We start from the raw sequence: 13141 nt of genomic DNA, 5'->3' as shown, positions 1-13141 counted from the left end.
ACACCAAAGCACTCTGGATTTCACTCCGTGCCAGTTAGTCATACATTGGACCAAAAATCCCAAGGTCTCATGTGAGTGCATGGAGTCATAAAGTGACTGTCGAATGGGGCTATTGAATCAGACTAGCATAAACAAACTTACTCCATAATTTTCTGGAGAAGGGTACACATATTCTTACCTGGAATTTAACTTGCGGTCCTAATTAGCTTTCAAAGATTAACTAAAGTGATGTTACATAATAATGACTTCTTCCAGTGTTCTATCTCAGCATTAAGTTACATACAAATTGATTTAATGGTGAGAGCATTTTCTCAGTTATCTTAAACTCTTCAGCAAGTTAGAAACAAAATATTAATTTTTCTTACTTAGGGATGCTTTTTCTTATTTATTAGATAAATAATGTTTACATCTGATTAGCCTGAACATAAATGTAATAAATTGCCAGATACTTTCATTATTCTTCTTCTAATGTAAAGTAGCACTGGCTACAATTTTATCATTTTCTTGCTATATAAAGATATTAAATAATATACCTGAATAGTATTCTTAATACCAACCAATAAAATATTGTATAGTGGCATAATTTAGGAAAAACAAAATGTTCACCTGGTGTAAATACATGTTCAAATTCCAATATGAAATCTTAACATTGCTCAAAAATTAATTATTACTGACATTCAACTTGTAAATCTGGACAAAAGAAGAAATGCAGTAAAATGAAACAGAAGCACGACAGTAATGATGATAGTCTTTAAAAATAAGAGCTTCCAATTTAATTATGGTTGTGTGACTTATACTACAATATTTTCCATTGTTGCATTGACCTTCATGTTCATGCAAACATACAATGAATTCAAAATCACAAATTTTAACCTTATTCTTCCTTATTCTTACTTACATATTTTCCAGAAAGCTTGACTCAGAAAAGTTAATGCAGACCTTCAACATATTTGTTGATAGTTACATGGCTGCCTCATTGATGACTACAGCACAAAAACAAATCTAAAAGCCATGTACTGACTTCAGTCCCTCCAGACTAATGCTAATACTGATGAATGTTCTAGGTACAGAACAAAGGCTATAGATTTAAAAACCTATCTAAGAGCAAGTTCTTCACTCAGAGGATTGTTGAGCCCTGGAAGAGCACCCCAGGGAAAGTCCCAGTACCAGGCTGACACAGTTCAAGAAGCATGCGGACAATGCTCTCAGGCGCATGGTGTGACTCAGGGATGGCCCTGCACACGCCAGGAGCTGGATGTTAATGGTTATTGCAAATCTTTTCCAACCGAGTATTTCCTATGATTCAATGAATCTAATTCCCTGGACAAACCACAGAACCATGAAATTTAAAGTGAAATTGAAGTTCAGAGATCTGAATTACAGACTCACTAATAGGGTGCAAACTTTATCTAGGCTGTGTTCTGTTTCCTTTTGCAAAAAAGAGCTCTCAGGTCTAACCCACAATTGTGTGCTATCTATGAGTCTTCCTGTTCTACAGAGACAGCAGCTGCTAGAAGAAAGACCATCCCTTCCCATAAACCTGAATTCCACATGCAATGCATCACAAACTATAAACAAAGAAGCACAAAGGACTAGCTCTATGACAAGTTTCTAGTTAACATAAATCTTTGAAGACTAAGAAGTTGGCAGTAGTGGAAGTTATGTAACAGAGCAGAATGAACATTTCTACTTATTTTACAGATAGTGTTAACACAAATTGAAGTACCTGACAAATCTCTTTAAGCTGCTATTTATTGTACTAAGAAGACACATTACCTCTTTCGACTAAGAACAGAGTGGATGACAATACTAATCCTTTCTTACCTACTTTGTAAGTTATTTAAGTGTTCAGAACATGGACTAAAAAAAAACCAGAAAACCAACAACCCCCCATTTAATTAATGAACTATGAATTTTAGCCTCTAACCTATTTAGGAGGGAACTTACTTCTCTTTAAATGCTAAATTTCACTAATATAAATTCTCTGTTAAGTTAGATGTTAGCAGTAATCAGCTATACTGCTTTCTTTAAAGAATAGCCTTACATTTAATCAGGCAATACACAGAAGTGCAGTCCCTTGACAAAGAGACAAATAAGTTTTTACAATCAACAGTATCCCTTAGGGCATCCAAATTCTAGCAATCTTTTGCTAGAAGATGTCAGAGGAAAAAAAATCTCAAATCCTATTTCTTACTGTTACTGTAATCTTTCTTAGAAGCATGAAAATCACTTGGTCTTCCCCATGTAAGTGAAGCCTTTTAACCTTTCTCCAAGTTAGAATACTGCAGCATTTTCAGAAATAGAGTAAAAGTCACTCACAAAGTATGTGTAGTTGTATTAGTAAAAGAAATTGTGTAAATATTTGAAATGGTTTTTCACAGAAAATATATGGCTATAAATATATAAAGAAGAAAAGCAATTAAAAGCAAAAAATCGTGTATCACCTTCATCTCCAATTTACCCAAGAACTGAGAGCCTGCTGAGGGAAACATCCACGTCTAACAAACAGAGAAATCCCAATCTTCATCTGAATCTAATAAATTCAGATATATCTATTTAGTGAAGGGACACACTGAACAGAGAATATGTATGTATGATTTGAATGACACAGGTATTGAAAAGAAACACCTCAAATCTTCCCACCAGAAAACACCTTTTTGTGAATGTTATCAAGGCATTTGTATGAGATTTTTTTTTTCTTCATTATTTTATTATGTCATAAATTAATCACAGCTTCACTAAACTCAGCAGATTAAACAAACCCAAAATTTAGAGTACCTTCTTTTAAAACAAGTATTAATGTTTATGTTGAGGCATATCAGTATCAAGCTATAAGATTTAACATCTATTGCACTGGAGCTATTAATTAACAAATTATAGAACTTGTTCCATAAATAGAACCTTAAAAGTATACAGGCACTAACATACTTAAAAATAAGTAAATATACAGACTGTACATATCAATATGAAACAAATACTTTACTTGATTAAGACCAGCTGGTATCAGGAATTAAAAATATGTCTGTTATTGATACCTGTTTAGCATTTGTGTAAAAGTTCTCTTCAAAGAATTAAGAACCAGAGCAAATTATTCACCTCATATAATCAAAAGAAGTGGTGTTAAAGAGTTGCTTATTCCAGCTGACCTTGAATGTAATTGGCTACTTTGGATGTCTCTATGGTATATGCCACTAAGAAGATAAAAATATACAGGATTAAAATCTGAACTGATAAAGCTAAGAAATTAAGTATTACTCCTTTAATAAGCCTACTTCATGAAAGTACGTGAATACCAAAATATCTCCTTACTGATTGATGTTGAACTGTGAATAAATTTAAAAATAAGCTATCAAAAGTGAAAGTATCTAATATTTTCATTTTCTTCTTTTTACCTGTTTAAAAATTATGAATAAAGAATTCAAAGTATGTCTATTTTTTTTTCACTCCATGTCTACTCTACCTGACCTTACTTGTATGCTACCACACTCACCAAATTTTTATGTACACTTAAGTCTATACAAGTAATATCATTTTGTATCTTAAGATGAAGATGGAGGCATATTTTTTTCTATTTTCTTTTTTACAGTGCAACAGTAAAAATGCTCTTCTTTTTTTTTTCTGTATTATTTAAGCACTTGAAACCCTACACAGTTATAAGAACACTGTTTTACAAGGGCAAGGTTGATTATTGCAAAGATGAGATTGTTTCACAGTAGTGCAAAATGAGAGCTTCGAAAAGCCTCACAAAAACCCCAACATTTTAAGTCACAAAATCCAGTTAAGCTAAAGAAAAGGGTCTGTCAACTAAGATGTCAGGGTAGAGACCATTTCTTCCTGCTGTGAATAAAGGAATGAACAAGGTTGGATTGTGGTTAACTATGGGAAAGAAAAGAGACTTTTTCTTAAATTTTAAAAACCAAAAGATACAGGGCTCAAAATTTAAGAACTAATTTTACTCCTTGGTATCAAAATATTATATTAGACTTCCATTTGAATTTCGAAAGTACTTATATAACACAGGTTTGGAATTGTAGAAACAGTGATAAAAAGTGAAGGTGAAATGATGATTTAGGATGAATACATTATAAAATTGTACCTGCATGACTAAAAAAAATCAAGGACCACAAGAACATTAACATGTTTTGACGTTACCACAACTGTTGTCTCCTTTTTTGATACAGTGATAGATGCATGCTGTTAAAATTAAAATGCTATTTTGTGCTACCTTTTGTAGTAAATATTATGAAGAAATTAAGAAATATCAATTAATCTTCTAAGTTGAGGGACAGTCCACAGCAACAAGCCTACAACTTAAATTTGGTTTAAAATTCCTTAATGGGAAGGATTGAGACTTACAAAGCAATAAACCAAATCAGTGTACCTGTCAGTAGTAAACTTTAGCCCTAAGGTTTATTTTGTCAATGTTCTTTGCCTCCATCCTGTCAACTATATTATTACATTGCATTGTATATTGAAAGATTTAAGCAATAACATAAATAAATACACTAAATGAAGTTGTTCCAGTAGAAGCAACTGTCAAAGAACTGCAGAATTATGATCCATTTTAGAATCATGACTGTCTCAAAAAAATTTAATGTAGCCTTCAATTAATAAAAACCAGAAGCTGTGAAATGTAATTCAGTATCCAATAATCCATGTAATATATTTGTTTAAAAGTTCCTCCTGTATTTTGATTGCCTACAACTGACCTTTCTCTTCACAGCCTCTGAACAAATGAAAAAGTGTGTTTTAGACAAAGTAAAACATGGTGAAAAAACATGTATTAATGTACAAAATGTAGACAAAAATTAATATTTCAAATATTATTTGTCTTCTAGTCCTTCCCTTCTTTATATTCCTAATGGCCATTTAAAAATCTTGAATCAAGGATTTCTCAAAGAAATCAAACACAAGACTAATAGCTTATATATGCACTGCAGTTACACCACAATAGTATTAACAAGCAACCTGACTGAAAACACCAGCTAGTTTTTATTCTTCCATTTAAATGAAACACCAAGACTAGGGAATTGTGAGGGAGGGGAAAAAAAAAACAAACCAAAACCCAACAGGTAAATTGGAAATGTCACTGTCTTTTGCCCTTAGTGAGGTAAGGCATTTTCAGTAAATAATAGCACTAGTGAAAACCCTCCTTAATAAATTTAACAACTTCCTTCAGCATTCTCCACTATACATCACTTGAAATCTCTACTTTGCTGCAACTCATTCTCCTCGACATCTACTTTCATTGTAATATTTTCCATATTTATGTCATTTCTACTACTTTTGCAGCTGGAATCATTTTGGTTCTCCTCCTGCTTGACACTTCTCTCAGAATTACAAGCGCTTCTATTTCTCAAAATATTGGTGAAGCAGTCCCTTTGCTCAGTTGTCAATTCACAGAAGAACACTGGGAGATGAAAAGACGGTAGTAGGGCTGAAGAGCAGACACAAGCAGCAAAGCTTGCTTCAAATAGAAAATAAATAAAAGCTGCCGAGCTCAGGTCTTTTACTGGCTTGCCATCACAAAGTTTTCTCTCTCCCATGTTAGATATCCACCTGGTTTTAAACCTCTAATACTCTCTCTGTTCCTTTGTTTATTATCAGAGATTCTGATAACATCATCTTTTCCCTCATTACTCATTATGTCTACAGAAAAGTCTAAATTCTGATGAGAAAAGGATATCTTTCTATTGTCACTTTGCATATTCCAAACTGACAAATGTATTCTCCATCCTAAAATTATATTCAGGAAACAGACAATCCAGGTTTTAAAATATTATTGCGACCTCTATCAAAAATCAAAGTTTTCCTGTACTTTTTATTTTTTCTATAAATTGCAAACACCTTGTGATAGCTAGATCTGTCACTTAAGTCCCCAATAAATTTCAGACGCTTCACATACATTAGTCTACACCACCCAGTTTCAAGAGCAGAAAAGTGATGTTATACCTTGAAGAATCTTGAAAGTGTTTCTGAGTACCCTAAAATTTCAATGGGCTAAGTATTATGTGTGCATTTACATTTTATTTGCACAAGAACTATGACATTTGGCTTATTCACCAAAAAATAAATTTCGGGTGCCTAATTAAGAGCAATAATCATCTTACCTTTACAGATTCACTTAAGACTTGGGACTCTTCACTGGATTGCAATTCTAGTTTATTATTTAACTCCTGTAGCTGTTGTGCTTGTTCATTCAAAAGCAATTGTGTCTGATGCTCCCGATGTAATGCATTACTTAATTCCTCACATATACTTTCAAACCTCTCATGGGTGATTAATTTCTGATAAGAGAAATAAATTGTGTTTGATTATGTAACTGTACTTACCTGTTTACATACTTGATTTCCCAAGATCCACTTGGGAGCATATTAAATTCTAAAACAAAAGCATGCTAAAGGTTATTATTTATTTAGTTCTTTTAAACTCAAAGACAGACCACCAAGCAATAAAATGGCCAGAAAACTTTATCCACTGTATTTTTTCAAAACAGCATTCAGGCTACTGTAAACAGTAAGCATTTGCTACTCTATTCAAATTAACACCCTAGATTGCTAAGAACCAATATTTAGAAGGAAATGTGCAGACCAATGTCCCACATTTTAGTGCAAATCTTGTTAATCCTTGTAAACTTGTCTTCCTGAACTCTTTCTCCCTTTCCAAAAGTGTTCAAGAAAGACAAAATAGTTCTTCAAGTAAAATCATTGTCAACACTTGAATGGCAATCTAAACTGTGATAATTTCTTACAATTTTCCTGGCACTGTAAGCAATAAAACGCAGTATGAGCAAAACTGAAGATAAGCAGATATAATTTTGTCTGTTTGGGTAAAAAACCCCAATAGGAAAAAGAATGGATTTGACACTATCTGTTACATACTCTCTGCTTGGAAGTGTCTTGATTGGGACACACTGAGAAGTATACCAATTACGCTTCAATATCAGGTCACATCTACAGAAAACACAGCTTTTTGTGGGCCACAGCTGTTTTAGTTGCACAGTGTACCTGTTGAGCATGTATAAGAATTCTTAACCATTCACTATCTCAAATAGCTCAAACATACATTCAATTCTGAATGCAACTTACAAGAAATAAGCATAGTAGGAAAGGTGCTTAGTGAACCTCCAGCATGCTAAAGAAAGACAAGTTTCTTCCCCTCCAAGGGCTGAAGGCACAGTTCTGTACATACGACAGGGGTCTAACTGAGACCCCACCAAATGGCATCCCCCCTCAATCAACATGTGCATTAGTCACAATACTGTGGTTTCAAGTGGTTAAGGAACCTTTTTGTTGTGTCTTCTTGTTCCTGTCAGACAATGCTATTTACAGGCTAGCGAATGCATGGTGTTTAAATAAATCAATCAGTGACAGCTAGGAGTCAGAGGAATTTGGTGCATATATTCTAGCAGGAATGCAGAAGAGGGCCTTTTTTCACCCTTCCATAAGCTTAGTCCTTCAGAGGAACAGCCACCCTAAAATTTGCATTGACTAGCTCAGGGCATAACCCAGCATCAAAGATACAGTAAAAAGTCCATCATAATATCCAGCAATATCCACACAGAGTTTATACTTTAAGTTCTCATGGAACATACTTATTCAACACCCTCATGGCAGCTGTCTTTAATCTGCTGAAGTGAGGTCTAGAAATGCTTTTTGGGTATATAAATCACATCAACATTTTCAACATACAGAAGAAAACCTGGTTGCTGAAGACCAAACATATAATTTACAAGAGCATCTCATTCTACAAATCAAAAAGAAACTCTCGGGGAAGGGAAGCCTTTCTAAACACATCTGACTTCTAGTTTAGTGACACTTAGAATGCAAATCTTGTGAAAAGTTCTTTTAATATTAGAATGATTTTATACTTATTTTTCAAAAGAACACATAAAAACATGTCTTATAAGCAGTCACCTCTAAATCAAATATACTTACTTGCTTAAGCATATTTAATTGCTCTTGCAGCCTCTGTGCTTTGTCTGCTTCTTTTTTTATCTCACTGAAATTTGATTTGAATTCTGCAACTTGTAGGCGCAGTGAGCGGCGTTCCACTTCTGCTGTATGAAGTCTTTGTGTAAATTCAAGTATTTGCTTGTGCAAGGATTCTATGTTTTTCTGTTAATAATCAGAAAAAAATTTATGTGATTTAACATGAACTATTTTATCAATAAAAGAGTCACACGTAATACCCAAGCAAATTAAACAAAGCCCTCATTTTGTCCATCATCTCTAAGATGCACGAGTGTAAAAAAGTGAACTTGTTTCACCTTCATATTCTTGAGGGTAACTGAAAATTCTGTTTTCAAGGAAGTACTATTTTAATGTAAGGCCAACAATAAAAGGCCAATTATTTCAGAAGGTTTCTCCTTTCCCTCTGATTATAGGGAAGAAGGCTATCTTTACTGAAAGATAGAAACGGAGTATGAGAAAACAGAAAAACAAAAAAAAAACCAAAAAACCCAAAACAAAACAAAAAAACCAACAACAAAAATAACTCAAACAAAACAAAACAATTAAAAAAACCTAACCAACTCCGTAACATTTAAGCCAAAAGCAAGTTAGTTCTTACAAAGCAAGTTAGTTCTTACAAAGTAAATACATTTGATGTATCCAAGAAAAAGGGTTTTTCTTAGATAGAAAAAAAAGACCCTTTTTCTTGGATACATCAAATCTCTTCTTAAAGTTCTTTCACATAAAAGAACAAATATATTCACTCTCTAATGCTTCTGGGTGTTGGGAATCTGATGTCTACACAGCTGACTTCAATGTAATAGTCTCATAAATGGAAACAAAATTAATGGTGCTATCAGGAGAGCTTCATCCTAACACTTAGGCCATGAACCTACTGCTTACATGAAGTAGGACTATAAGCATGCATACCACACTGGATACTCTGTCACACAATTCAGCTTCCAGGGCCTGCGTATTTATTTTATTAAGTCCATGAGCTAGGCTCTGTACCAAGGAGTCTTTCTTCAGATAAGTAATGTACTTGCTGTGGTCTAATGGAACCGTCTCCATTATAACATTCAACTTGTCCATAAGTTTTGAAAACGAATTCCTGGCTGCACTTAACAGTAACTTTCCAGAAATCCAAGACTTTGTACCTTTAAAAAAAAAAACAAAAAAAACAAAGACAAACAAAACCCCCAAACAAACAGTGAAACAAAAAACCCTACAACAACAAAACCCAAACCAAACCAAAAGGCAGAAAAGAAATATCAAGTAGGTTATTAGTTTCAGTTTCTTTCAGTGAAAAAAACCACAACAAACAACATCTTTAAGCTACTCAATAGAAATTTTCCATTAAGAACTGGAAGATTGAGTCCAAAGGAATACCTCAGAGAGAGACTTTAAGACAAATTGTGTATTTAGCAATGAAAATTCTACTCCTATCAATTTACAAATGGGAGGGTAGAATAAGATTCTAAAGAAGAGGATTTGTTTGTCACAGACTACTTGTCCACTTGTTATCATGTTCCCAATACTGTACTTTCTAAAGACTTTATTTAATATTCTAATTTTGTAATTCAGAAAACATGCAAGATGGATGCAAGCAAATGGAAGTCAGGTCAAGTAAGTCAGAAGTGATAGCACATGGTAAAACACTTTATTGTAATATTTACAATGCAAATTTCTGAGAGTTCCCTGATTTTTCCTCTCTCCCCTCTACAGATGTCTAAATTATTTGCTGTTCAAAATTAGTGAGGCTTGGTACCTTAATGCCATACTATTTATATTCTGAGACAAGAGAATATAATTTACCTTATTCCAAGGCAATTAAAATTTTACAGCTACAATTACGTATTTCCCCACAGGATTTTGGTAATCATCCTTCTCATATAATGGACTTAAGGCCCCAGCACACCCAACATGTCCTGCTTACTGCTAGATTCGTCAGGTCTGTAATTAATAATTGTGTTTAATGTTGATAAATAAAATTGTCAGTGCTCCTTCCACTAATTGGTATTCCAGATAACAGTTAATAGGTTTATTTATGCCTTAATAAAAGTCTTGTAATTTAGTTTTCCCTCTGCTAGGCAGGTCTTAATCTGTCATTACTTGTCTTATGATACTATCAGTGTAAGATGACAAGCATGGAAGAGCCTATTTACATTCAGTAGTACAGCAGATCTCCTGTTGCTGCAGTGAACTAAAATATTTACTTAAGAGTATAAACAGAAAAAAATAACCTGGCTTAAGTTAATGAATTTCTGTTTATAGACTGTGAAGGAAAAAGCCAGAGGTACAAAGCAAACAGAACATGATTATTGATATATTTTTATTACAATTCTCAATGTAAAGAAGATCATTTACATGTGAAGTTGAGATTTATTTGTAAGCAATAAACAAAAAAAGCACATGATAAAATAAAATATTTTATTTTCAAAGTCATTTTCCTGCTTGGTTTTGAAATAGCACCACTCCAAGGCATCCAGTGCTTAACTGGAGTATAATTTTTGAGTACATGCTCTCCATAACCTCAGTGACTAGTAGATCAGTCTTTTCTTCATTACTAAGATAGCACCTTTTCGTTAAAAATTTTATGAGGCATTTTACCTTGCACTTCAACTAACTAAACATCCTTTGCAATTAAAAAAAAATATTTTCATACCCACTGCTATTGCAATTATCTAGTCAGAATGCATTCACTAGTTGAATGCTTAGTTAAATTAACCTAAAATTAAAACTAGAACATTTTTATGGCCTTCCATGTAAGATGATGCCAAAACCTTCTCAAAAACTGTCCTTTGCCATGATTTTTGGTATATAGAAAAAGGAGCTCAGTGAGCTACTGTTCCTTCACTTTTCCCAGTATTTCCACTTGCTGTCTCAGGTTATGAGATTGTTTGCCTGTCAGAAGCAGATATTGTTTCTCCCTATGTGCAGTACCAGCATGGCAGCCCCCTTCCCTATGCCTAGAATCTCATGTTTAACTGCATCAAAAGTAAATTTAAAATAATAATTTAGACAAATGTGTTGTAGCATTTTCAAATGATCATTCCACTTCCCAGCAAGCACTCCCCTTAAACAGTAACCTTCCAGAACAACATATCACAGAATCACAAGGTTGGAAGAGGCCTTCAAGATCACTGACTCCAACCCATTCCCTAACACCTCAACTAAACCATGGCACCAAGTGCCACATCCAGTCTTTTTAAACACATCCAGGGATGGTGACTCCACCACCTCCCCCGGCAGACCATTCCAATATTTTATCACACTTTCTGTGAAAAACTTCTTCCTAATATCCAACCTATTCCCCTGACGCAGCTTGACCACACCTTAAGGCATTTTCTTGGGATAGCAATAAATAGTCATGCCCTCCATTATTTTTAGAAAGAGTAGCTTTGACTAAATAGGCAGAAATATTTTTAAGTAAGTTACTGATTGCTTTGAAAGATGAAATAAAAAAAAAACATAAATCAATTCCACAAGGAACTGTATCTATAAAAACTGAGAGGAGAATAGACTGTTTAAGTATATATATCTTAAGTACCTGCCATGAAGGATGAAAGAATTACAATAAAAATTAAATTATGTATTTAATTATGTACTTTATTATGTGTCTAAGAAATTATTAACACAAATGCAGGTATATTGCAAAGCAGTTTAGCTTTACATTAAGCAAATGAAAAGTGTCAAATATTACTTCGCTGAAAGATGAAAAAACAATTCTTGTTTATTCTGTTTTGGTGAAATTGAACACCAGTCAGCAGGATTAACTTTGTACTATGCAAGACTTAAATGTTCATGTCAAACTTTTAAAGCTTTATATATTTAACAGTTGGTGATATTTGTATTGAAAACTTTGGCTGTTACCATCTCTGGTTTATGACAGTATAGATTTTGTTCAAATAAACCTAAAAACTAATTTGACAAAAAAACCCAAAGCAAACAAAAAAACTCCAACGCTGCAATGAACTTGCATTGAAACTGAAGCAAAGAGATCATTCCATGACATGCTGGAATGAGACCCAAACTAACACTACGAAGTGTGTTAGTTATGAACTGACACTATGAACCAATGTCAAAACAAAAAACCACTTATTTAAAAGATCGAGAAAGGTGCCTCAAATGGTTCCCCACAACTTAACCAATTTGAAACATAATCTCTAAGACACTGAATCATTCCATCTTGATGATCCAGACAGCATCTTCTTGTAGCACTCTCTCCTGTGACATATAGCCTAACCTGGAACTGCCATTATTTAAAGACATGAAAGGATTGCCTATTTCTAATTTTTTAAGAAACTCAACATAATTGAAGTCAGTGTGAAGATTTAAGTCCTACTTAAAACATTACTTACAGAACATAATGTAATTTTCTAAAAGTGGAAGCTTTCAAATATATTCCTTCAGAGCCTAGTTACTTCAACACTTTCAGAAATTTCGTCAAACTTTAAATTATTTATTACTATTTTTTGAATGAAAGATTCTTAGGAGACTTGATCTCATGAGCAACAGAATTCCAAGTAATACATGAGTAGTTAGACCTTGAGGTTCTGTGGCTATTAATAAAATAGGTAAAGGATATGAAAGAATCACCAAACTGACTGTGGCCATAACATTCCCAGCATGGATATTCCTAATTCTCAAAATCAAGCCTGTGTTGAGTACAGAGATATCTAGTAAACAGAGACCAGCAGAATTCTCATATTGTTCAAACTGCCAAAATATCATGATGTTTAGGGTATTCTAAACAGTCGCTTCAGCAGATCCATGCTACTGCTGCATTTCTTTCAATTCTTCTTCAATTTGCTGTTCCTGCACAATATTCTGTACACAGGAACACTTGCAGTATAAACCCTGTAAATACTCCAAAATACAGTTCAAACTTTGCTTTTTAAGGATGTAAATTTAAGTTACTGAAAACAGGATAACCAAAGAAGAGAGCTTATGAAACTGAATCAAAACACTTGTTTCAATGTCTTCTGGGATCAGTTTGTTATTTAAGCTTCAGGGAAATGAATCATCTTATCCTTGTCCTGCTATTTCATTTATTCATATAAATTATCCCTCCTTAAACAGCCTTTATTCTGTGACAGAAGTGTTGGTATTTTAATACTACAAGTTACTGAAGAACTAAGGATGGCAGCAATGCAGAGACAAGCAAACTCTTACATCAGTTCTCGCTG

General features: G+C 33.7%; 1 protein-coding gene across 11 annotated transcripts in view; it reads right to left on the bottom strand.

The window, feature by feature from the left end:
• CCDC171 (coiled-coil domain containing 171) overlaps positions 1-13141 on the bottom strand; it is a 183344-nt gene that overhangs the window by 97100 nt on the left and 73103 nt on the right. For 10 of the 11 annotated variants that reach the window (XR_010352356.1, XR_010352358.1, XM_064403322.1 and 7 more), the window contains 3 exons: positions 8856-9109; positions 7938-8117; positions 6111-6287 (listed from right to left, as the gene is read on the bottom strand). Coding sequence is in view for 9 of the 11 variants with exons in the window: in XM_064403322.1 (XP_064259392.1) it covers positions 6111-6287; positions 7938-8117; positions 8856-9109 (611 nt within the window). In the remaining 2 variants the exon portion in view is untranslated. The remainder of the gene's footprint in view (positions 1-6110; positions 6288-7937; positions 8118-8855; positions 9110-13141) is intronic. The other variant, XM_064403317.1, reaches the window with a different exon arrangement.

Source organism: Passer domesticus, chromosome Z, assembly GCF_036417665.1.
Source record: "Passer domesticus isolate bPasDom1 chromosome Z, bPasDom1.hap1, whole genome shotgun sequence".
Classification (NCBI taxonomy): Eukaryota; Metazoa; Chordata; class Aves; order Passeriformes; family Passeridae; genus Passer; species Passer domesticus.
This window is presented reverse-complemented; position numbering and strand designations above follow the sequence as displayed.